Source organism: Hyperolius riggenbachi, chromosome 9, assembly GCF_040937935.1.
Source record: "Hyperolius riggenbachi isolate aHypRig1 chromosome 9, aHypRig1.pri, whole genome shotgun sequence".
NCBI lineage: Eukaryota > Metazoa > Chordata > Amphibia > Anura > Hyperoliidae > Hyperolius > Hyperolius riggenbachi.
This window is the reverse complement of record NC_090654.1, coordinates 136,018,785-136,046,023: the sequence shown is the minus strand read 5'-3', so window position 1 is coordinate 136,046,023 and position 27,239 is coordinate 136,018,785. Positions and strand designations below refer to the sequence as shown.

The window sequence follows — 27,239 nt, the reverse complement described above, 5'->3', positions numbered from 1 at the left end:
CCTGTTCTTCATGGTTGTGTGTTCATCGTCGCAGGGTGGCGACTAGATTGGTGGACACACATACCCTCTGTCACTTTGATCTCTCCCTTTCAGGGTTATCTTGCCCTGCGTTTCTTCCCTTCATGCAATTCCTGTCTGGCGTGTGTGGCAGGGCAGAGGAGCTGTTCCTCTGCACTCCACAGCTCCACCTGCCGACAGGAATTTCCCTCTACAGGTGCATTGCACCTTTTGCTGGGTTCCCTCAAATTATATGCTTGTGGAGGATTTCCGCAGTGTCAGCGCACGCCCTGTGCGCTGATCACAGAGGGAATTCCACAATCGTTACACAGGGTAGACAAAGGTCACCATCATATAGAACGTCCAAACATCATGGCGACAGACACTGGCCAAGAGCTGTTTCAGGCGTACAGCCCATCTTCAAGTCAAGTAAAGTGTACTTTGTCTACCCGAGTGCTATAAATTCTCCGTCTGCTTGGGGACTAGGCTTTTGATGGACATTGACCGTCTTTGGCAGTTATCGTATTGCTGGATTGTCCCTGTGACGGTTCACATATTTTAATGTTTATGATGTTGAAGATTTTGTAATAAAGATTTCTAATACATCTCTATAATTCTATTACATTTCTATAAGAAAAGCGCTTTACAAATGTAATTTGTTGTTGAATCTAGTAACCTGCAAGGGAATAGGGGTGTGCAGTGTACCCACGGTGTGCAAGCACTTTACAACTCACATTCAAGAGGGTTTGCATGGCATGCGTTGAGTGAAATGTCAGTTACCAGTACTGTGTTACGCTATGTGGAGCTGTTTGATTTATTGCAAGCTGGTACATACTTGGGAGAGCGCAGCAGAATTAACAAGATTATACATTAGTCTTGTCTGTTCCTGTCTCCTCTGTGTTGTATTAGAGGCTTTGTATTAGAGGCTTTCCATATTCTGGAACCTCTTTTTCCTTCTTTCTTGATCTAAGGTTCGCATCTCAAAAGAGTGAGGTTTGAACCTGGGATATACTGTACTTTATTGTGTCTTGATAGCCCTTATAGAGCTTTAGCCATGCCCAGGGATATTTTATAGAAACTGAAATTCCTTTATGTATAACAAATCATTCCTTTTTTTGGACAATATGTCCCCCACGTCTGGACAATAGTCCCACATGACTCTGGGTAATGCGGGATCTATGGGTTGATGGGATATTAAGTGATCCAAGCATGGTTAAATTAATTTTTTTCACTTTTTTTCCTCTCCTCTACTCCGTTTGAGGTGCGAACGGTTTTGGCACCTTTCACTTTACCAATTCACTTTCTTGCACTCTCTCCTTTCTTTAAGGTGGAGTTTATTTAACGTTCCATAAGATAGTTTTGTATACATAGTAACTTCCTCTTTGGGATGGGTTTTTGGGCGGAACACAAGATAAGAGCCAATCAAATTTCTTTACTAGATATCATTGACCAAGATGTGGGCGGACCAGAGTAGAGATACTGTACATTTATACTTGGGTTTGTTTAATTCCTCTTTACCGATCCTGCCTCGACCTATTGCCTGTTTTCTCGATTACATCTGCCTGCACCTTCTGCTTACACTTGACTACGCATCCATCCTACCACTGCGGACTCTGTCATTCTCTTTGCCTCCGGTGGGCAATCCTGTGGACCGCGCCCTAGTGGCGACCAGGCAGCAAAGAAGTCCATTGCCCACTAGGGGTAGCAGCCCATCATCCTTTGCGGGGTGCTCTGGTGAAGACCCGTAGCCACTTAGATTCCACACCCCAGGAGAGCCCCCGCCAACCACTGGCTCAGTACTCGCAACAGTGTAATTAATCTTATCAATAGCTGTGACTCACAGCACTGCAGCTCTGCCTGTACAGAAAAAGACAGAAGATTTAAAGGACTTACGAGGTGACAAAATAATGTAGTTTTACTTACCCGGGACTTCTTCCAACTCCTAGAAGTCATTTGTGTCCCTCACTGCAGCTCCAGTCTTCTCTGGGGTCCCCCTGGCAGACTCTAAGGGTCGCCAACCCCCCATGGGTTGGCATCTTCTGCGCATGTGCCTAATATTTTAGAGCCAAGAGGAAGTTTTGAGTTTAGATCCATAATGTACTACTGCAGAAATGCAGAAGGCTCCAAGCTGCGGGAGCGAAATGGGGACACCATTGCGCGATAAATTGTGACTCTGCCAGGCTTTCGGGCTGAATTATGGGGCACCAGAGCCACCCAGGGAGACAGCAAGGGATGAGGAGCCTAAAGAGGCTCGAGGAAGCTCCAGGTAAGGATGGTACCTAAGATGCTTCTTGTTTCAGGTACACTTTAAGTCCTTCTGGTGTAAGCGTTAATCCAAAACATTTCCCTTTCCTGGAGGGTTGGTAAGTAGAGTACTGCCTGTATAGTCTTTTTTTTTGTCCAGAGTGAAAATCTCTCTCCCCCTTGTCTGCTGGTTTAATTACTGTATGATTTAAGCATTTGGCATGTATTATTCAATGCCTGCTTTTCAGTTTTGGATAGATTGGATGGAAAACAATTGTTATCAAGCTTTTAATTCTTTAGTACATCATAGGTTATCAGGACCTGTCCCTGAATGTACATAAACAGCTGGGATCCAGCAACAGAATGCACAGAGTGAACTAACTCACTCAGAACAAAGATCATTGCGTTCTATTTGTTTTTGGAAATTCTCCACCAGCATCTGTGACAGCTTCCGTTTTTGGAGAAATGAAACCAGAATCTGTTTGGTATTTGGATCTGTACGGAGGCATTTCTTGGGAGGAATAGATTCATCATGATTATCATGTACATCGCTGCACTATTGACTGTTCTCTGTGAGTATAATTATTCCAGACTGTTTGAAAATTTGTAGTAAATGTATTTAAGAAAAGGATTCAAACTACAAATCTACCAAAGAAGGGTATTACTAGAGCAAAGGAATTAATAAAAGTCAAGTGTCAGCACTTAGCAAGTGAAAGAAAGTATAAAAAAAAGTAGTTAAAGGGATATGGAGGCTGACATATGTATTTCCTTTAATCAATGCAAATTGCCTGACTGTCCTGCTGATTCTCTGCCTTGCATACACACCTTTGATGGATGTTGCCATTAGGGATTGGGAGTGACACGCTGTGTTGCTATGTAGGGAGGTGGAGGGATGATGGAGCGCATGTCACAATGCGACAGTGCGATCAGCATTGGGGGCACAAGGCGGACAGACAATGCGATCAGCCATTGCAGGGGTGAGTTGAGCCGCCAGGCAGTTATTATTGGCTGCCTCAGCCAACTTTAGTGAAGCGTGTGTATGAGCCTTAACAGTTTTAGCCATAGACCCTGAACAAACATACAGATCAGATGTTTCAGAGAAAAATGATCAGCAGGACAGTCAAGCAACTGGTATTGTTTAAATTTTTTTTAAAAAATAGCAGCCTTCATATCAGTGGCATAACTAAGGAGCTCTGGGTCCCAGTGCAAGTTTTACATGCCCCCTCCCTTCCCAAGCACTCTATACATAACAATTAATACCTCCCACTAAAACCTGCCAAGGACAACCACAGTGTCAGAGGTACGGTGGGGGAACAGTGCGTTCATGATTACTACCATTCAAAGCATCTATAGAAGTGATTATTACAAGTACAGGACCAATAAAGAGCTAAATCTGCAGTTGAGGGAGTGTCTTACGGAGCCCCTCTGGCCCAAGGGCCCCGATGCGGTTGCAACCTTTGCAACCCCTATTGCTACGCCACTGTTTCATACACCTCTCACTTCAGGTTCCCTTTAAGAAATGTAATAGCAACCTTCTTAGTGGCAATTGAAAATGTATTTTATTAATAAGATGTGAAAACAATTTCAAAAAGAAAACTAGGGGAAAGTTAATTGAAAGAAGGCTAAGAACTCGAGACTGAAACATTCTTTGTACAATATTCACGGTAAAGTTAGAGAACAAACACAACTACAAAACATCTAATCTCCCAAATGATGTATCTTTATTTTGAGGGACAGCATTTCTTGTGAGACTTCTTGTGCTTGCTCCTCATTCACACACAGCTGCCCTTCTTTTTAGGCCTGATAAACAGGTCTGTATAAGAACATCCTTGTTACCTATCTGTGTTGTTTTAAAAACTACCGGTATATGTAAAATCATAATAACCCTATATTTAATTGACAGTGCTACAACATATGACACTATGAAACTGGGAAACTTTATTGTTTATTTAATGGAAACTACAGAATATGTTAATTTTGTGGAACACGTTTTCAAAAAGAGGTAGGTAGGAGGCGCCGAGTATGCAAATAAAACAGTTAAAAACAGTGTAAAAAGGAGGTTTATGTTGGCTCACCTTCACAGATGACAAAAATCAAACAATAAATTTTGTAGCCATAGCACAATAAAGATAAATATATTTTTCAGTTTACAATACACTTTCTCAGATTAATGTATGTGCCTTCAGCTTTGTGCAAGAAAAGCTATGATAAGCGCCTCTGATAATTATTAGAAGTAATCATATAGCTTTTCTTTTCTGCAAGCAAATAAATTGAGGAAGTGGATTGTAAACCATAAAGGGCTTGATTTACTAAGCGGTGCCAACCTACTTAGCACGTCTAAAGTCTTAAGGCGTGCTAACCAGGGTGCTAAGTAGGTTAGCACCAGTTTTCTCAATCAGATCGCGCGCTAAGTACTGCGCGCTAAGTCCCATAGGCTTTAGTGGGCACTTCGCGCGGAGCGCCCTGTGCAGTGCGCCAAACTTTGCGCGCGGTACTTTGCGCACAATCACTACTTCTCACATTTCAACTGAGTTTAGACGTGCTAAGGGCCAGTGCTAAAGTTAGCACCGTTTTGTAAATCAAGCCCAAAATGTGTTGTATTTGTTGTGTTTCATCCATAAAATGTATTGTATTCATGTCATCTGTGGAGGTAAGCCAAAACTTACCTCCGCAGTAATATTATTGATTATAAAAGGGAGTAAAGATGGGGAGGGGTTGAGCAAAACTCTGCAACTGCCCTAGAGGCAGAAATGACTGACTCATATATCGCCATATCTAGCCTTCCTTTTAATGGGAGTAGACATATAAAGAGAGCCAACCCTAATGTTTGAGTAGATCATGGTATATTCAGGTCATAGTGGGTGATAATGCTATTAAAACCTTTAGTCCCCTAAGACGGGAGTTTGACCTTCCTAACCATATGCAAAACCAAACACTGAATAACAACAATCCTAGTCCGACTCCTTGAATTGGAAAATGACTACTCATCTAAACAGCTGAAATACAACTGACACACACATAGGTAAAACAAGAAGGAGAGAGTACAAGAGTATGCGAGCTTGCAAAATTGTACACAGGCTACTTCTCCTAAATGTCTAGGCTACTACTTTTAAATGTCTACTACTTCTAAGTGTCTAGTCCCACTATCAATCACTTTGGATGCAGGGTTCCTAATTAATCACTCCCTACTAGTTACTCATAAATATACTCATATATAACAGCACTATAAATCCAACATGTTTGCCTTGTCTGGGATATTCATATTAAAGCAAAGTGCAAGGTGCAACACAGTGTTAATGCAAGCAGCTCTCAGATGAGCCAAATAATCTCTCTCCAATCCTGGAAGTATATATATATATATATATATATATATATATATATATATATATATATATATATATATATATATATACCATTACCTGCCCCCCCTAGTACAGAGAGGTTGTTGCCATATATATGGGCATTGATAATCTGGTCCTTTCCACCCACTGTGAATGTGGCATGTACCTTTCCAACTAACCTAATAGTGATGGTCTTGCCTAGGAGGACCGTCACTGTAACCTAACCATTGGGGGAAAAAAAAGGTCTCAACTCACTGTTCACATTCATCCTGGGTTGTGTATATATAGTTACAGTATATACCAATCATCCCATAAAAACAAAGATCCAGAGCACAAGTCTGGCAGCCAGAAGAATCGACACCCTCACTCTCCCGTTGGTTATACAGAGCAAGAGTAGAACTCGGCTGTGCAATGAACATGTGACTCAGGGACATATTTGAAAGCATACTAGTTGTCTAGTACAGGGAGTGCAGAATTATTAGGCAAATGAGTATTTTGACCACATCATCCTCTTTATGCATGTTGTCTTACTCCAAGCTGTATAGGCTCGAAAGCCTACTACCAATTAAGTATATTAGGTGATGTGCATCTCTGTAATGAGAAGGGGTGTGGTCTAATGACATCAACACCCTAATTCAGGTGTGCATAATTATTAGGCAACTTCCTTTCCTTTGGCAAAATGGGTAAAAAGAATGACTTGACAGGCTCAGAAAAGTCAAAAATAGTGAGATATCTTGCAGAGGGATGCAGCATTCTTAAAATTGCAAAGCTTCTGAAGCGTGATCATCGAACAATCAAACGTTTCATTCAAAATAGTCAACAGGGTCGCAAGAAGCATGTGGAAAAACCAAGGTGCAAAATAACTGCCCATGAACTGAGAAAAGTCAAGCGTGCAGCTGCCAAGATGCCACTTGCCACCAGTTGGGCCATATTTCAGAGCTGCAACATCACTGGAGTGCCCAAAAGCACAAGGTGTGCAATACTCAGAGACATGGCCAAGGTAAGAAAGGCTGAAAGACGACCACGACTGAACAAGACACACAAGCTGAAACGTCAAGACTGGGCCAAGAAATATCTCAAGACTGATTTTTCTAACATTTTATGGACTGATGAAATGAGAGTGAGTCTTGATGGGCCAGATGGATGGGCCAGTGGCTGGATTGGAAAGGGCAGAGAGCTCTAGTCCGACTCAGACGCCAGCAAGGTGGAGGTGGAGTACTGGTTTGGGCTGGTATCATCAAAGATGAGCTTGTGGGGCCTTTTCGAGTTGAGGATGGAGTCAAGCTCAACTCCCAGTCCTACTGCCAGTTTCTGGAAGACACCTTCTTCAAGCAGTGGTACAGGAAGAAGTCTGCATCCTTCAAGAAAAACATGATTTTCATGCAGGACAATGCTCCATCACACGCGTCCAAGTACTCCACAGCGTGGCTGGCAAGAAAGGGTATAAAAGAAGAAAAACTAATGACACGGCCTCCTTGTTCACCTGATCTGAACCCCATTGAGAACCTGTGGTCCATCATAAAATGTGAGATTTACAAGGAGGGAAAACAGTACACCTCTCTGAACAGTGTCTGGGAGGCTGTGGTTGCTGCTGCACGCAATGTTGATGGTGAACAGATCAAAACACTGACAGAATCCATGGATGGCAGGCTTTTGAGTGTCCTTGCAAAGAAAGGTGGCTATATTGGTCATTGATTTGTTTTTGTTTTGTTTTTGAATGTCAGAAATGTATATTTGTGAATGTTGAGATGTTATATTGGTTTCACTGGTAAAAATAAATAATTGAAATGGGTATATATTTGTTTTTTGTTAAGTTGCCTAATAATTATGCACAGTAATAGTCACCTGCACACACAGATATCCCCCTAAAATAGCTAAAACTAAAAACAAACTAAAAATTCAGCTTTGATATTAATGAATTTTTTGGGTTCATTGAGAACATGCTTTTTGTTCAATAATAAAATTATTCCTCAAAAATACAACTTGCCTAATAATTCTGCACCCCCTGTATATTATAATGTGCACTACACTCATATGTTTGTGTGACAATGATATTGATGTGAAGTGGTCAATTAAAGGACAGGTGGTAAAGGCACAAATGAAAAGAGGGTGAGAGATGAACAAGATAGGTATTTGTATATTCTGGCTCATCAATAGACATCCATGCTGATCAGGTATATTTGAATCATAGTAAATATTATACTGTATAAACCTCTGTCAAGTCAAGTGACATATGTACACGGGAACACGAGAACATCATGAAAATGGGGGTTCTCTAGCAATACCTTTGTTAGAGCATACTCCATCACTAGCCTCCATAAGGCCAGAAAGCTCCCCAGCAACCAATGTCTGCCGCTATCTGCCTGGCTCTCCTGGTACCGTCACTCCATTTCCCGTCTCTCTGCAGTGACTATCCAATCTCTCCGCCACTTCCACTACACAGAAAGAACAAGGGTGGTTGTAGTAGTGACAGGGAGCGGCTTTGTAGCTCCTCTCTTACAGAGCCATCAATATCATGTACTGGACTCCTATGGCTTAGTATGACAGGGCCCCATATAGGCTCACTCAGCCATCCTGGCTATACCAGTCTGCATGGGTGAGAAGGGGTTAAAGAAAGTTTAAAGGGATGGCATGCCATTTTTTTTTTAATTTAGTCCAAAAAAGAGAAAAAGTATGTAGATTCTCCTCTAAAATGTTAATTCATTTTAATTCCTCCTCACCCATGCAGGCTGGTATAGCAAAGATGGCTGGATCAGTCTGTGTGGGACTCCACCATACTAACAAACCAGCCCACTTGGTACATCTTATAAGGGGCTTTGTAAGAAAAGGGTGACAAAGCCTCCCCCTCTCTTACAGAGCCTTTGTCCATATAATGGACAAGGGGCTCTACCCCACCTCTGGTGTCCAGGAGGAGGTGGGGGTGGATAGGTTCTATGGGGCTTATGTTGGAATCTGGGAGCTTCCTTTAATAAGGGGATCCCAGATGTCCTTCCGCTACCAGGTAAATAAGTATAGAGGGTCACTTTTGACCCTATACAGTGGTGTGAAAAACTATTTGCCCCCTTCCCGATTTCTTATTCTTTTGCATGTTTGTCACACTTAAATGTTTCTGCTCATCAAAAACCATTAACTATTAGTCAAAGATAACATAATTGAACACAAAATGCAGTTTTAAATGATGTTTTTTATTATTTAGTGAGAAAAAAACCTCCAAATCTACATGGCCCTGTGTGAAAAAGTGATTGCCCCCCCCCCCCCCCCCTTGTTAAAAAATAACTTAACTGTGGTTTATCACACCTGAGTTCAATTTCTGTAGTCACCCCCAGGCCTGATTACTGCCACACCTGTTTCAATCAAGAAATCACTTAAATAGGAGCTATCTGACACAGAGAAGTAGACCAAAAGCACCTCAAAAGCTAGACATCATGCCAAGATCCAAAGAAATTCAGGAACAAATGAGAACAAAAGTACTGTAATTGAGATCTATTAGTCTGGTAAAGGTTATAAAGCCATTTCTAAAGCTTTGGGACCCCAGCGAACCACAGTGAGAGCCATTATCCACAAATGGCAAAAACATGGAACAGTGATGAACCTTCCCAGGAGTGGCCGGCCGACCAAAATTACCCCAAGAGCGCAGAGAAAACTCATCCGAGAGGCCACAAAAGACCCCAGGACAACATCTAAAGAACTGCAGGCCTCACTTGCCTCAATTAAGGTCAGTGTTCACAACTAGAGTTGGGCCGAACCTCCGATTTTAGGTTCGCGAACCGGGTTCGCGAACTTTCGCGGAAGGTTCGGTTCGCGTTAAAGTTCGCGAACCGCAATAGACTTCAATGGGGATGCGAACTTTGAAAAAAAATAATAATTATGCTGGCCACAAAAGTGATGGAAAAGACGTTTCAAGGGGTCTAACACCTGGAGGGGGGCATGGCGGAGTGGGATACACGCCAAAAGTCCCCGGGAAAAATCTGGATTTGACGCAAAGCAGCGTTTTAAGGGCAGAAATCACATTGAATGCTAAATGACAGGCCTAAAGTGCTTTAAAACATCTTGCATGTGTATACATCAATCAGGTAGTGTAATTAAGGTACTGCTTCACACTGACACACCAAACTCACCGTGTAACGCACCGCAAACAGCTGTTTTTGTAGTGACGGCCGTGCTGGACTGGTGCGCACCATGGCGAGAGTGCAGGTTTTGGTGGCTTTACAGCCCATATGGTCGCCTGGCTGATGTAGCTGAATGACAGAACAGTGACTGTCCAGCTGATCAAATTTGGTCTGACCACAATGAAGCAACGACCTTATTATCTTTTGTGTGCCGTGATGGGTTCACAGCACAGGTATGCAGTGGCAGGTTCACTGAACAGGTATGCAGTGGTGGGTTCACAGAACAGGTATGCAGTGGTGGGTTCACAGCACAGGTATGCAGTGGCGGGTTCACAGAACAGGTATGCAGTGATGGGTTCACAGCACAGGTATGCAGTGGCAGGTTCACTGAACAGGTATGCAGTGGTGGGTTCACAGAACAGGTATGCAGTGGTGGGTTCACAGCACAGGTATGCAGTGGCAGGTTCACTGAACAGGTATGCAGTGGTGGGTTCACAGAACAGGTATGCAGTGGTGGGTTCACAGCACAGGTATGCAGTGGCAGGTTCACTGAACAGGTATGCAGTGATGGGTTCACAGAACAGGTATGCAGTGGTGGGTTCACAGTACAGGTATGCAGTGGTGGGTTCACAGAACAGGTATGCAGTGGTGGGTTCACTGAACAGTTATGCAGTGGTGGGTTTACAGCACAGGTATGCAGTGGTGGGTTCACAGAACAGGTATGCAGCCAGCCAGGAACAAGTTAAGCCTAACTAATCTTTCCCTGAGAGACAGTCTGCAGCAGCTCGCCCTACTCTCACTAACGCAGGCAGCACACGAGTGACCGTAATGGCCGCCGCTGCCTGCCTTATATAAGGGGGGGTGGGGCTCCAGGGGCTAGTGTAGCCTAATTGGCTACACTGTGCCAGCTGACTGTGATGTAGAGGGTCAAAGTTGACCCTCAAGGTGCATTATGGGGCGAACCGAACTTCCGCAAAGGTTCGCCAGCGGGACGCGAACGCGAACCACCGAAGTTCGCGTGGAACCGTTCGCCGGCGAACCGTTCGGCCCATCTCTATTCACAACTCCACCATAAGAAAGAGACTGGGCAAAAACGGCCTACATGGCAGATATCCAAGGCGCAAACCACTTTTAAGCAAAAATAACATTAAGGCTCGTCTCAATTTTGCTAAAAAAAACCATCTCAATAATTGCCAAGACTTTTGGGAAAATACCTTGTGGACCGACGAGACAAAAGTTGTACTTTTTGGAAGGTGCATGTCCCGTTACATCTGGCGTAGAAGTAACACAGCATTTCAGCAAAAGAACACCATACCAACAGTAAAATATGGTGGTGGTAGTGCGATGGTCTGGGGTTGTTTTTCTGCTTCAGGACCTGGAAGGCTTGCTGTGATAGATGGAACCATGAATTCTACTGTCTACCAAAAAATCCTGAAGGAGAATGTCCGGCCATCTGTTCGTCAACTCAAGCTGAAGCGATCTTGGGTGCTGCAGCAGGACAATGACCCAAAACACACCAGCAAATCCACCTCTGAATGGCTGAAGAAAAACAAAATGAAGACTTTGGAGTGGCCTAGTCAAAGTCCTGACCTGAATCCTATTGATATGTTGTGGCATGACCTTAAAAAGGCGGTTCATGCTAGAAAACCCTCAAATAAAGCTGAATTACAACAATTCTGCAAAGATGAGTGGGCCAAAATTCCTCCAGAGCGCTGTAAAAGACTTGTTGCAAGTTATCGCAAACGCTTGATTGCAGTTATTGCTGCTAAGGGTGGCCTAACCAGTTATTAGGTTCAGGGGGCAATTTCATTTTCACACAGGGCCATGTAGGTTTTGAGGGTTTTTTTCTCACTAAATAATAAAAACCATCATTTAAAACTGCATTTTGTGTTCAATTATTTTATCTTTGACTAATAGTTAACGGTTTTTGATAAGCAGAAACATTTAAGTGTGACAAACATGCAAAAGAATAAGAAATCAGGAAGGGGGCAAATAGTTTTTCACACCACTGTACATATTTCAACTTTATTCTTTTATTACTTACTTCTGTCTTCTTTATCTTGCTTGGAGAATCATTTCCTGACCATCAGTCCCTGCCGGACTATTGCCGCTGATCATCGCTACACACTGGTCCCCACCTTCTGCAGCATTGTTCCTCGAGGAAGTTCGGCGGGCACCTTTGGTCCTGTCGCTACTCATCCTGCAGTGCCTGCAACCACCGCCACTCCCCATCAGCACACTGTTGCTCTATAGTACTGGCTCCCCATTGTTCCACGGTCAAGGATTTTCATTGGCCAGTTTAAAAGATAAATTTGAGCCCTCCAAAACATACAGATAAGCTAAGTAATCCACCCCCCCCCCCCCTCCCAAGAAAAAAAAACTGGTGCTGGACTACAACAAGGGCAAGACTAAGTAATAAGTAATTTTTTACTTTTAAGTAATTTTTACTTTTTTTTACTACAAATTTAGCAATTGCAGTTTGACTGTGACAATCCAGTTGGCATAAATAGGCAAAAAAGGTAGTCAATAAATGAATGGTAACTAAACTCCATCAAGTAAGCCCAGCCTAACTGGATATATTTGAGTCCACTATTCATAGGATCCAACCCATGTGTCTTCTAAACTGGCAACAGACACTGGCCACCAGCTGTTTCGGGCGATGGCTGCGCATCCTCAAGCCAGAATGTGCACTCTCTGCACTGATACTGGGCCTGCCTGTGCTCTGGTGGGCTGACCGCAATTGCACCTCACTTAGATGCCGGAGGAGTGTGCTTTGGGAACATCCCTCTTGTGTACAGCACTATATTAACACACATTTATATTAAATAATAATACCATTTAAACCTCATCTGTACTTATTACCCATATACTAAAAATATTTTTTTGTACTTCCAGCTAACCTTTGACCATAAGAAATCAATTTTTAATCAAATGTCTTCTTTTTTGCTTTGTTTTGTTTTGCAGGGCCTACTTTTATAGGAGTTGGTAAGTTTCTTCTATGGTATTTACGTTTGTAAACTGGTGCCTATTTTTTTTTTATTATTTATATTGTTTCATACAGTGGGATGGGAAAGTTTGGGCAACCTTGTTAATCGTCATGATTTTCCTGTATAAATCGTTGGTTGTTATGATATTATTATTATTTATTGTATTTATAAAGCGCCAACATATTACGCGGCGCTGGACATTAATTTAGGTTACAGACAATATTTAGGGGTGACATACAGCAATATGACAATACAGGAATACAAGAAAACCAGATCACACAGCACAGTATGAGTACAAGGTAATGCTTAGTCAGTCACTGGATGGCAGCATGGAGATTAGGCAGGTTAGGTTCACTCAGATGCATAGCATGGGTTTACAGTACTGGAGGTGCATGATCAGGTAGGACACAAAAGGAGGAGGACCCTGCCCAAAGGCTTAAAATATAGAGGGAAAGGTATGGACACGAGAGGCAGGGGACCAGAGTTCAGCTGTGGGTTTAGAGCAATTGTGAGGGGTAGTAAGCAAGAGTGAAAAGGTGAGTTTTGAGCAGTGGCGTATCTAGGCAAGACAGCGCCCATGGCAAATACTAAAATTGCGCCCCCCGGGCCCCCCACACACACACACACACACACTCCTACAATCAACAGCATCCTGTCTAACCTTTTTGGACAGGGTAACTCCTTCATGCATTCAGAACACACACGCACACACAATTACCAGAATGTAACAGTCACTATGAAATAAATGAGGCTATCCTTCTGATCCACTGCCTCTAATAGTTTAAGACAGGGAACATACTTGACTGTTTTCATGGCGTTTTCTGCACAGAAAAACTGAAAACTCATGTTAATCAAGGGCTAGTTCACACTATGGGCTCGATTCACAAAGCGGTGCTAACCCAGTTAGAGACTTTAGGCATGATAACTATTGCACCACGCTGGTGAAAAGCCAGTTTAGGTGTGATAAGTTTAGGCATGATAAGTTTAGATGTGATAAGTTTAGGCATGATAAGTTTAGATAAGTTTAGATCGCTTGCAAAGTCCCGCACGCAAAGCAGCACCATTAAACTCTATGCGAAGTGCACCAGACTTTGCTAGCGTAAAACTTTTGATCAGCTGTGCACTGCGGTGCTAACCCAGTTGGTGCTTAAACTTATCATGCCTAAACTTATCACACCTAAACTTATCATGCCTAAACTTATCACACCTAAACTTATCATGCCTAAACTGAGTTTAGGCATGATAAAGGGCTTTTCACCAGCGTGCTAACTGTTAGCACCGCTTTGTGAATCAGGCCCCATGTGTTTTTCTTGCACAGAAAAAAACCCGACATTCTGCATGATAATTGTGCACATTTTGTCAGTTTTCTGTATCAATTACATTAGCTGCTGTAAAAAAAAGCACACGTTTTTCTGCATAGAAACACACTTGGTGTGCAGAAAATGTGCGCAGAAAAAGCAGAGTTGAAAACTGAAAAACAAGTGTGATCCCTGCCATAGACCCTAGTATGCAGATCAAATGTCTAGGACACATCTGAAAAGATTAGCTGCATGCATGTTTCAGGTGTGTGATTTAGACCCTAGTGACCAGAAGGATCAGCAGGATTTCCATGCAACTGGTATTGTTTAAAAGGAAATACATTTGGCAGCCACCACTCTCATATTAATGAAAGCAATGACACATTTACAGTGATGGTTATAACATAATAAAAGCCTAACAACCTATTAAATATCAGTAGATAGGTACTGAGCTAGAAATATAATGCATTTTAACAACTGAGAGGTACACTGTACAAGAGAGAGGTTGTTAAATCTGGCCACAGAGATGCCATCAGCATAATGGTTAAAGTGCAGAGAGTGTCATAAATAAAAGTAAGTAAACAGCACACTGAGATAAGGCTGAGGAATGTGTGAATGACAGAGCTGAATGGATGTGAGATCTTGTAACCTCCAGACCAGGAGCTTCTGCTGCTATCTCCGGGGACTGAGACATGATCTCTATTAGGGAGTGAGGGAAAACTTTGGAGCTCACCTCTCAATAGCTTGTAATGTAGATAAATGACAAAGGCTGAGAAGGGCAGGCTGCTGGATGATTGTTATTCCCTTAGACTCAGGAATGCTGTCAGCAGCTCTGCGCCCCCCCTGATGATTGAAGAGGGAGGTCGCCTGGGGCACGTGTCATGTCTGCATCCCTCCAGATACGCGTCTGGTTTTGAGGGCCTTCTTGAAGGTGTTGAAGGAGGGGGCTGCCCTAATGGGTGGAGGTAGGGAGTTCCATAGTGTTGGAGCGGCTCTTGAGAAGTCCTGGAGGCGTGCATGGGACTGGGTGATGCGGGGGATGGTCAGGCGAAGTTCATTGGAGGAGCGGAGTGAGCGGCTTGGTGTGTATATCTGAGTAAGATCAGAAATGTAGGTTGGACAGGTTTTGTGGACGGATTTATAGGTCAGACACAATATCTTGAATCTGATTCTGGACTGGATAGGAAGCCAGTGGAGGGATTCACGGAGGGGAGCCGCACTGGTGGAGCGATGGGAGGAGTGGATAATTCTGGCTGCTGCATTCATGATGGACTGCAATGTGGCTATTCGGGTCATAGGGAGACGAGACAGAAGGGCATTGCAGTAGTCGAGGTGGGAAATTATGAGGGCATGGATGAGGAGTTTGGTGGTGGCAGAGGTCAGGAAAGGGCGAATCTTACAGATGTTACGAAGGTGGAAGTTGCAGGACTTTGTGAGATTTTGGATGTGGGGAGTGAAGGAGAATTCAGAGTCCAGGGTGACACCCAGACAGCGGGCTTGAGAGGTAGGGCGAATGATAGTGTGTTAACAGTGACCTGCACATCTGGGAGGTCCAGGGATGACCAGGGTGGGAAGATCATACATTTCGTTTTGTCTAGATTTAGTTTCAGGAACCTAGCGGACATCCAGGAGAAGATGGCAGATAGGCAGGAGGAGACCTTGTCCATGGTAGTGGTGGATATGTCAGGGGTGTGGAGGTAGATTTGGGTGTCATCTGCATACAGATGATAGTTAACCATGTATGCCTCCAGGACGTAGTACCTACGTCCAGGAGGCCACGTGCACGTCCGCGCGCTCCCAGGAATCAATGTATCGGGCTATGGTGCCCGATCACAGATTCCTCTCCCCCGCTGAAAAAGCGACAGCTTCTCTCGGAAGCTACGCTTTTTCTGAAGCTATGTCCCTCTAAGCGTACATTGTACACTTAGAGTGACGTCATGTAAACAAACTCAAGATTGCCATCTTGTGGCCAAAATGTGAAACTACAAGTAAAAGTAAAAAAACATTACAATACACAAATATTTCCCCAAATAAAACACTATTTATATCCCACCCTCCCAAAAATGCCCACATAAAATGTTTAAGAAAAAAAAAAAAAAACATTACTATAAAAAAAAAAAAACCACATAAATATTTACCTAAGGGTCTAAACTTTTAAAATATCTATGTAAAGATTAAATTTTTCTCTTTATATTTTTTTTTTATAAGCTTGTAAATAGTGATGGATGCAAAACGGAAAAAATGCTCTTTTATTTCCAAATAAAATATTGTCGCGATACATTGTGATAGGGACATAATTTAAACGGTGAAATAACCGTGACAAATGGGCAAATACAATACGTGGGTTTTAATTATGGAGGCATGTTCTATTTTAAAACTATAATGGCCGAAAACTGACAAATAATGATTTTTTTAATTTTTTTTCTTATTCTTACTGTTAAAATGCATTTACAGTAAGGTAGCTCTTAGCAAAATGTACCCCCCAAAGAAAGCCTAACTGGTGGCGGAAAAAACAAGATATAGATCAGTTCATTGTGATAAGTAGTGATAAAGTTATAGGCTAATGAATGGGAGGTGAACATTGCTCGGATGCATAAAGTGAAAACAACTGAAGGCTGAACTGGTTAAAACCCATGGAGGAGATAACCTTGCCAATGGAGGATGTGTATAGAGAGAACAGTAGGGGGCTAAGGACCGAGCCTTGGGGGACTCCCACTGAGAGGTGGTTGGCTGTGGACGAGGACTCATTGAAGGAGGTCGTGAAGGAGCGGTTGGAGAGGTAGGATGATAAAAAATGTCAGTTAAATATATCATTTAGGAGACATACACAGTGATATTTGAGAAGTGAAATGAAGTATATTGTGTACGCCACAGCGATTAACCATTCAATTGTAGTATTAGGTCAGGGATGCGCAGCCTTCTACCTGTATTTGTTTCCATAATTTTGTAACTACCAGGTTAGCAGCTCCCATAGTGCTTTCCTGTTTGCATGGTAAGTATTTAATTATGCATATGTTTTGCATCTGTTTGATTGCTGAGTGTGTATTTGAGCTATATAAGTGGTGCACATGAGGTGATAAGTCATTCAAATGCAGCCCATGTGGTGAGCGCTGGCTTTATTCTCTGCTGTCCATATTGGGCCTGATTCACAAAGCGGTGATAACCCAGTTATCACGCCTAAAAGACTTTAGGCGTTATAACCTTTGCACTAGCTGAGTTATCACCGCTTTGTGCTGCTGATCACTAGTGATGGACCGAACCTCCGATTTTAGGTATGCGAACCGGGTTCGCGAACTTCCGCGGAAGGTTCGGTTCACGGAAAAGTTCGCGAACCGCAATAGACTTCAATGGGGAGGCGAACTTTGAAAAATAGAAAAAATTATGCTGGCCCCAAAAGTGATGGAAAAGATGTTTCAAGGGGTCTAACACCTGGAGGGGGGCATGGCGGAGTGGAATACACGCCAAAAGTCCCGGGGAAAAATCTGGATGTGAAGCAAAACAGCGTTTTAAGGGCAGAAATCACATTGAATGCTAAATTGCAGGCCTAACGTGCTTTCAAATATCTTGCATGTGTATACATCAATCAGGTAGTGTAATTAGAGTACTGCTTCACACTGACGCACCAAACTAACTGTGTAACGCACCGCAAGTTACCAGCTGTTTGTGTAGTGACGGCCATGCTGGACTACTACGCAACATGGCAAGATTGCTCTTCCTCACTCAGTGATGTCAGGTAATGTGTGACTGCCTTCTCAACTTTCCATGGCATTGTTAAAAAGCTTACGTTTTGTTTTTAAATTACATTTTCTACTTGTAGCGGTACTTGTTCAGTACCGCTACAATGAGAATCCTATGGAGGCGGGCAAGTCTGGCATTGTGACCCCGGGTAATGGCCGGGGAATGAGGGATGGAATCCGGTGTGGAGCCTGAGCAACGGCTACCACTACACATCCAAGGAGGGCAGCAGTCAGGCATGCACGCCCGCCCCGAGGTAGTGACCAAAAATAACAATACAGGAGGACTATCGAGGGCTTGCTGTATTTGAAATGAATGTACTTTAAATCCTTTAACGAGAACCAGTTATGGCAGGCAAAGATGACACCACATTCCTTTCACGAGAATCATATGGAGGCGGGCAAGTCTGCCATTTGTGACCCCGGGTAATGGCCGGGGAATGAGGGATGGAATCCGGTGTGGAGCCTGAGCAACGGCTACCACTACACAGGCAAGGAGGGCAGCAGGCAGGCATGCCCGCCCCGAGGTAGTGACCAAAAATAACAATACAGGAGGACTATCGAGGGCTTGCTGTATTTGAAATGAATGTACTTTAAATCCTTTAACGAGAACCAGTTATGGCGGGCAAAGATGACACCACATTCCTTTCACGAGAATCATATGGAGGCGGGCAAGTCTGACATTGTCACCACAGGTAATGGGCGGGGAATGAAGGTTGGATTCCGGCCCGAAGTGGGAGCCTGCTGAGACCCATGCTGTAGCTGCCCTGACCGTGCTTTGCAGACCAGGCATCTGTGATCAGATGGACCCTTGACCCAGCGGAAGACAAACCAAGTCGAAAGCATTTGCCAAGAATGTTTTACGGAGGGCAAGTTTGTTGCCTTTTTTTTCAATTGTTTGAAACTGTAGATGGTTGTATTTTTAAATTGTTTGAAAATGTAGATGGTTGTATTTTTAAATTGTTTTAAAATGTAGATAGTTGTATTTTTCAATTGTTTTAAAATGTAGATGGTTGTATTTTTAAATTGTTTGAAAATGTAGATGGTTGTATTTTTCAATTGTTTGAAAATGTAGATGGTTGTATTGCGTTTCGGAGTTGGAGCCTGAGAAACGGCTACCACCACACATCCAGGCAAGGAGGGCAGCAGGCAGGCATACACGCCCGCCCCGAGGTAGTGACCAAAAATAACAATACAGGAATGTTTTACGGAGGGCAAGTTTTTTGCCTTTTTTTTCAATTGTTTGAAACTGTAGATGGTTGTATTTTTAAACTGTTTGAAAATGTAGATGGTTGTATTTTTAAATTGTTTGAAAACGTAGATGGTTGTATTTTTCAATTGTTTAACCACTTCACCACTGAGGGGTTTTACCCCCTGACCACCAGAGCAATTTTCACCTTTCAGCGCTCCTTCCATTCATTCGTCTATAACTTTATCATTACTTATCGCAATGAAATGAACTATATCTTGTTTTTTCCGCCACCAATTAGGCTTTCTTTAGGTGGGACATTATGCCAAGAATTATTTTTTTCTAAATGTGTTTTAATGGGAAAATAGGAAAAATGTGGGGAAAAAAAATTATTTTTCAGTTTTCGGCCATTATAGTTTTTAAATAATGCATGCTACTGTAATTAAAACCCATGAAATTTATGTGCCCTTTTGTCCCGGTTATAAAACCGTTTAAATTATGTCCCTATCACAATGTTTGGCGCCAATATTTCATTTGGAAATAAAGGTGCATTTTTTTCAGTTTTGCGTCCATCCCTAATTACAAGCCCATAGTTTATAAAGTAACAGTGTTATACCCTCTTGACTTAAATATTTAAAAAGTTCAGTCCCTAAGGTAACTAATTATGTATTTTTTTTAATTGTAAATTTTTGAATTTTTTTTTAATTACAAAAAAAAATAAAAATGGGGAGTGTGGGAGGTAATGAGTTAATTTTGTGTGTAAAAGTCATTTATTTGTATGTGAAAAATGTGTAGGGTGTAGTTTACTATTTGGCCACAAGATGGCCACAGTAACTTTTTGCTTTATTGCGACCTCCAAGCCTCCTTCCGGAAGCTTGGAGGAAGAATAAGGAGGCTGGACACGTGAGTTTCTTCTCACAATGATCGCGCTGCCCATAGGAGAGCAGCGGGTCATTGTGGGGCTTAGATCAACGAACGGGAATGGATTTTCCCGTTCATTGATCTCCGGGCGAGCGGGCGGCGGCGGTTTTACTAGCGGCGGGCGGCGTGTTTACGAGCGGGAGCGCGGACAGCGTCGGGAACGCGGAAAGTACGTGTTTCTCCGTCCCTGGTTTTTAAAGGATGGAAAAAGGGGCGGAGAAATACGTACGCGCGGGGGTAAAGTGGTTAAAACTGTATCCATTCAAGTGCAAGTTATGCACTGACTGCCAGGTATAATGTGCAGTCACAGATGCAGTGAAAGGTATGCAGTGACTGCAAATAGCCGTTTGTGTAGTGACGGGCGTGCTGAACTGGTGCGCACCATGACGAGAGTGCAGGTGATGGGGGCTTTTCAGCCCATATGGTCGCCCGGCTGATGTAGCTGAATGACAGAACAGTAACTGTCCAGCTGATCAAATTTGGTCTGACTACAATGAAACAACGACCTTATTATCTTTGGTGTGCCACCCCCACCCGAGACACTCATATAGCCGGCGGTCATTGTTCATTGTGATACGCAAGCGCCTTCACCGCGGCAAGGTAATGATCACGAAGGGGGATGGGCACATGTACATACCTTTTGTTTTTTTGTTGCAGCCGCCTGCAGTTCAGCCAGAAAAATTAGGCAGGCATGTGCACGCCCCAGAAAAATTAGTATAGCGGACGCTGCTGGCAGCGGCCTTAGAAATTCTGGAATCCGCCTAGAGTCCTGGACCCTGGTGGTGGTGGCGGAGAAGGCAGTCAAGCGGCCTGCAGGCAGAGATGCTGTGTGTGGGGACTGACTTAGTCTTCGGTCGTGCAATAGCCCTCAGGGATCCATGCCTCGTTCATTTTGATAAAGGTCAGGTACTGAACACTGTCATGACTTAGGCGACTTCTCTTCTCAGTGACAATGCCTCCAGCTGCACTGAAGGTCCTTTTTGACAGGACGCTTGCGGCAGGGCAAGAGAGAAGTTGTATGGCAAATTGGGACAGCTCTGGCCACAGGTCAAGCATGCGCAACCAGTAGAGCAAGGGTTCATCGTCGCTGCTCGCAGTCGCAGTGTGTACATCCACACTTAAAGTGGTTCTTTCGCGAATGATGAAAAAAATAAAAGGTGGTTCATGCATAAACTATTAAACATCCTTCTAAAATAGTGAAAAAAGTTTTTCAAAAAAATGAATGCTTTCCTCACTACAACATGTAAAATAAACGAATGACGGATTGGGAGGCTAATCCTTTTGATAGGGGTGTTTTTTTTTACTTGCATTTCACCAACAGAACTCCTGCCTAGTTTTCACTTTTCAGTTGTGTAATAAATTGCTGTTAGGAGTTGCAGTTACAGCGATAACGGCTAATCTCCTATGTAAATGCTTCTTGTATTCACTCACAGAGAAAGGACCCCCCTCCTTCTCCTCCCTGCAGGAACAGCTGAGCGCAGATGCCGGCAACTACTGAGTTCCTTATGTGTTTACATAGTTGCCCAGCAACCAGACCCGGCCTCTGTGCAGAATAGTTTGTATCTTCTCCCAGCGAGTCAGTCCCCTTATCTTATCTCTGCCAGGAGAACTAAAAGTTCAATAAGGGGACACACTACAGCTGATAGCAGATTACTCTCTGGGAGAAGATACAAACTATTCTGCACAGATGCCGGGTCTGGTTGCTGGGCAACTATGTAAACACATGACGAAGTCACTGAATAGTTGCCGGCATCTGCGCTTAGCCATTCCTGCAGGGAGGAGGAGGGGGCTCCTTTCTCTGTGAGTGAATACAAGAAGCATATACATAGGAGTTTGTTACAGCGATAACGGCTGATCTCCTAACAGCAATGGATTACACAACTGAAAACTACGTAGGCAGGAGTTCTGTTTGTACAATGCAAGTAAAAAAAAAACCACCCCTATCAAATGGATTAGCCTCCCAATCCATCATTCGTCACTGTTTATATTACATGTTGTATTGAGGAAAGCATTCATTTTTTTGAAAAACTTTTTGCACTATTTTAGAAGGATGTTTAATAGTTTATGCATGAACCACCTTTTATTTTTTTCATCATTCGCGAAAGAACCCCTTTAAGGCCAGGTAGTCAGCTACCTGCCAGTCCAGGCGTTGGTGGAGGGTGGATCCCGAAGGGCTACTGCGAGGCGTTGGACTAAAGAATGTCCGCATGTCCGACATCACCCCGAGATCGCTGGAGCGTCCTGACCTTGCCTGCGTGGACTGGTGAGGAGGAGGAGGAATACTGCCAGTGGTACCTTTATTGCAGTGTACTGTCACATCACCCTTAAATGCATTGTAAAGCATCATTGACAGCTTGTTTTGCAAGTGCTGCATCCTTTCCGCCTTGTGTTGAGTTGCTAACAGGTCTTCCACTTTGTGCCTGTACCGAGGGTCACCCAGTACAGGTGATTCGCCTTGAGTTTTTTGATACGGGGGTCCCTCAACAGGCTGGACAACATGAAAGAGGCCATCTGCACAAAGTCAGATCCAGACGTACTCTCCATCTCCTCTTGCTCTTCCACAGTGACGTCACGCAACTCCTCTTCCTCCCCCAGCCACGAACAATACCACGGGAATGTGGAGCAGCAGAAGCCCCCTGTGACGGCTGCTGCGGTTGTTCTTCTGCCGCTGCCGCCTCTTCCTCCTCCACAGAAACACCTTCCTCATAATCGTCATCCGAGTCTGACTCCTCTCCTTCCCCACACTACTCCTCTTCTTCCTCCTCCTCCCCCCTCTGTGGTGCCGCAGGTGTTGAGGAAACCTGTGGTTCGGCTGAAAATTGGTCCCACGACTCCTCCTGCTGTAGCTGTTCCTGTTCCCGCTCCTCCACAGCTTCTTCCACCACTCTGCGCACGGCACGCTCCAGGAAGTAAGCGTAGGGGATCAAGTCGCTGATGGTGCCTTCAGCGCGACTCACCAGGTTGGTCACCTTCTCAAACGGCCGCATGGTCCTGCATGCATTTCGCATCAGTGTCCAGCTGTTGGGCCCCAACATCCCCATCTTCCCAGATTGTGTCCTTCTACTGTAGTTGTACAGGTACTGGGTGACGGCTTTCTCCTGGTCTAGCAGGCGAGAGAACATGAGCAGGGTGGAATTCCAGCGAGTCGGGCTATCGCATATCAAGCGTCTCACCGGCAAGTTGTTTTTCCGCTGAATGTCCGCAAAGCGTGCCATGGCCGTATAAGACCGCCTGAAATGCCCACACAACTTCCTGGTCTGCTTCAGGACGTCCTCTAAGCCTGGGTACTTTGAGACAAATCTTTGCACGACCAGATTCAGCACATGTGCCATGCAGGGTACATGTGTCAGCTTTCCCAAATTCAAAGCGGAAAGGAGATTGCTGCCGTTGTCACACACCACGTTGCCGATCTCCAGCTGGTGCGGGGTCAGCCATTGCTCCACCTGTTTGTTAAGAGCAGCCAGGAGAGCTGCTCCAGTGTGACTCTCCGCTTTGAGGCAAGACATGTCTAAAATTGCGTGACACCGTCGTACCTGGCATGCAGCGTAGGCTCTGGGGAGATGGGGCTGTGTAGCTGGATAGGAAGAGGAGATGGCAGAACCGCTAGAGTTCAACTGACACTCAGCTGAGGAGGAGGAGGTTGACAGCGAAGAGGATGTAGCTGGAGGAGAAGGAGAGGAGGTGGCAGGAGGCCTGCCTGCAAGCCGTGGAGGTGTGACAAGTCGGTCCGCTGAACAGCCACGTACTTCCTGCTTGCTGCCATCAGTCACCAGGTTGACCCAATGGGCTGTGTACGTAATGTAGCGGCCCTGCCCGTGCTTGGCAGACCAGGCATCCGTGGTCAGGTGGACCCTTGACCCAACGCTCTTCGCAATAGATGACACCACTTGCCTCTGAACTGCACGGTACAGTTTGGGTATGGCCTTTCGTGAAAAATAAGTGCGGCCTGGTATCTTCCACTGCGGTTTCCCAATGGCCACAAATTTACGGAAAGCCTCCGACTCCACCAGCTTGTATGGTAATAGCTGCCGAGCTAATAGTTCCGCCACACCAGCTGTCAGACGCCGGGCAAGAGGGTGACTGGCTGAAATTGGCTTCTTCCGCTCAAAGACTTCCTTCACGGACACCTGGCTACTGCTGTGGGCAGAGGAGCAGGAACCACTCAAGGGCAGAGGCGGTGTGAAGGAGGGTGGCTGTGAAGGTTCAAGGGAGAAAGCAGATGAAGACGATGCACCTGAAGGAGGAAGAGGAGAAGGAGGGTGGCTTGTCTTTTGAGGGGTGCTGCTTTTCCTCAGGTGTTCTTGCCATAGCTGTTTGTGCCTTCTCTCCAGGTGCCTTCGTAAGGCACTTGTCCCTACGTGAGAGTTGGCCTTTCCACGGCTCAATTTTTGCTGGCAGAGACAACAGATGGCTTTGCTCCGATCTGAGACACACACGTTAAAAAATTTCCGAACCGCTGAGCCCCCCTGGGGTGATGGCGCTACGGTGGCATCAGCAGCTGACGTTGAAGGGCATGTTGGCTGGCTGGCCATAGCTGGCGATAGATGGCGCCGGACACTGCCCCCAGCTGTTTATGAGGACGAGCTCCCTCTGCTTCTATCATGGAGTCGTCTCCTCCTACTCCTCTCTGGCTCCCCCTCTGAACTGTCCCCCTGGTCATCTCCTCTATTGGGAACATACGTAGCATCCGTATAATCGTCATCATAATCCTCCTGCCCAACTTCGCTTTCCTCAGACAACTCCACAACTGCACCAACTTCAGGTGGTTCATCATGCCCCTCCTCACACATTACGTCCATACTATCGCCACCTAACTCAGACGTATGAGGTGGTGTACCTGCACCTTCTTCTTGTTGTTGCAGTAGTGGCTGTGAATCAGTGATTTCACCACCACCAAATAACTCCTGCAAAGTGTCAAATGCAGCGGATGTGGTGCTTGTACTAGCGCTGGTAGCACTGGCTGCGGGAGATGAGGTCTTCTGTGTTAAATACTCAAGCACGTCCTCACAATTTTGGGAAGTGATGGCACGTGCCTTCTTCTGAGCACTGTACTTTGGTCCAGGTCCGCACGAAATCACAGCAACACCACCTCGCACAGACCGGCCAGTGCCAGGTGGCCTTCCTCTGGGTCTTCCTCTACCTCTTCCTCTACCTGGTTTGTCCATTTTGTCCATCTCGGGGGGAAGCTAGGTATATGCAGTGAGGTGAGTTCACTCAACAGAAAAGGTAGATATGCAGTGAGGTGAGTTCACTCAACCCAAAGGTAGCTATATATGCAGTGAGGTGAGTTCACTCAACCCAAAGGTAGTTATATATGCAGTGAGGTGAGTTCACTGAACACAAAAGGTAGCTATGTGCAGTGAGGTGAGTTCACTCAACCCAAAGGTAGTTATATATGCAGTGAGGTGAGTTCACTGAACACAACAGGTAGTTAGATGCAGTCAGCTGAGTTCACTTAACACAAACGTATGTTATATGCAGTGAGGTGAGTTCACTCAACAGAAAAGGTAGATATGCAGTGAGGTGAGTTCACTCAACCCAAAGGTAGTTATATATGCAGTGAGGTGAGTTCACTGAACACAAAAGGTAGCTATGTGCAGTGAGGTGAGTTCACTCAACCCAAAGGTAGTTATATATGCAGTGAGGTGAGTTCACTCAACCCAAAGGTAGTTATATATGCAGTGAGGTGAGTTCACTGAACACAAAAGGTAGCTATGTGCAGTGAGGTGAGTTCACTCAACCCAAAGGTAGTTATATATGCAGTGAGGTGAGTTCACTAAACACAAAAGGTAGCTATGTGCAGTGAGGGGAGTTCACTCAACCCAAAGGTAGTTATATATGCAGTGAGGTGAGTTCACTGAACACAACAGGTAGTTAGATGCAGTCAGCTGAGTTCACTGAACACAAACGTAGTTATATGCAGTGAGGTGAGTTCCACTCAACAGAAAAGGTAGATATGCAGTGAGGTGAGTTCACTGAACACAACAGGTAGCTATGTGCAGTGAGGTGAGTTCACTCAACCCAAAGGTAGTTATATATGCAGTGAGGTGAGTTCACTGAACACAACAGGTAGCTATGTGCAGTGAGGTGAGTTCACTCAACCCAAAGGTAGTTATATATGCAGTGAGGTAAGTTCACTGAACACAAAAGGTAGCTATGTGCAGTGAGGTGAGTTCACTCAACCCAAAGGTAGTTATATATGCAGTGAGGTGAGTTCACTGAACACAACAGCTAGTTAGATGCAGTCAGCTGAGTTCACTCAACACAAACGTAGTTATATGCAGTGATGTGAGTTCACTCAACAGAAAAGGTAGATATGCAGTGAGGTGAGTTCACTGAATGCAAAAGGTAGCTATATGCAGTGAGGTGAGTTCACTGAACACAACAGGTAGTTAGATGCAGTCAGCTGAGTTCACTCAACACAAAGGTAGTTATATGCAGTGAGATGAGTTCACTCTACAGAAAAGGTAGATATGCAGTGAGGTGAGTTCACTCTACAGAAAAGGTAGATATGCAGTGAGGTGAGTTCACTCAACTTAAAAGGTAGTTATATGCAGTGACGCAAGTTCACTTAACACAAAAGGTAGTTATGTGCAGCGAGGTGGGTTCACTCAACACAAACGTAGGTGTATGCAGTGATGAGGTGGGTTAACTAAACACAACAGGTACTAGTAGTAGGTAAATGCAGTACTGGGTAGGTAGTACAATGTGCAGCTCCCTGTCACACACACAGGTGTCACTGAATGTGCTGCTGAATGCTGGTGGGCTGCTGGCAGTGGGACACACACATTATGAATTAGCAATGCTGTCTAAGCAACACAAGTGTCTCACACACACAGGTAGTAGTCACTGAATGTGCTGCTGCTGCTCGCAGTGGGACACACAGTATGAATTAGCAATGCTGTCTAAAAAACACAAGTGTCTCACACACACAGGTAGTCACTGAATGTGCTGCTGCTGGCAGTGGGACACACAGTATGAATTAGCAATGCTGTCTAAAAAACACAAGTGTCAGTTTCAAACACAGAAAAAAAAAATTGATCACACGAGCAGGATGAGCTCTGAAAAGAGCTTTTCTGGGGCGCTATTATAGCAATAAGATTCAGCTAAGCAAGCTAAGAAGTCAAGAGCCTGACTAATCTGTCCCTAGGAGAACAAGTCTGCAGCAGCTGTCCCTATTCTGTCTCTAGCAGGCACACGAGTGAGGCTAATGGCCGCCGGAGCCTGCCTTATATAAGGGGGGGGGGGGGTGGGGCTCCAGGGCTTAGTATAGCTGGATTGGCTACAATGCGCCTGCTGACTGTGATGCAGAGGGTCAAAGTTGACCCTCATAGAGCATTATGGGGCGAATCGAACTTCCGGGAAAGTTCGCCTTCGCCGGCGAAGGCAAACCACCCGATGTTCGCCGGCGAACCGTTC

At 44.6% G+C, this 27,239-nt stretch overlaps 1 protein-coding gene across 3 annotated transcripts in view; it reads left to right on the top strand.

Moving 5' to 3' along the window:
• Positions 1 to 2,688: 2,688 nt before the first annotated feature.
• Positions 2,689 to 27,239, top strand: part of LOC137531748 (Fc receptor-like protein 3) — a 67,562-nt gene continuing 43,011 nt past the window's right edge. For 2 of the 3 annotated variants that reach the window (XM_068251716.1, XM_068251715.1), the window contains exons 1-2: positions 2,689 to 2,813; positions 12,656 to 12,676. In XM_068251716.1, coding sequence (XP_068107817.1) covers positions 2,774 to 2,813; positions 12,656 to 12,676 — 61 coding nt within the window. In that variant the 5' untranslated portion in view covers positions 2,689 to 2,773. The remainder of the gene's footprint in view (positions 2,814 to 12,655; positions 12,677 to 27,239) is intronic. The other variant, XM_068251717.1, reaches the window with a different exon arrangement.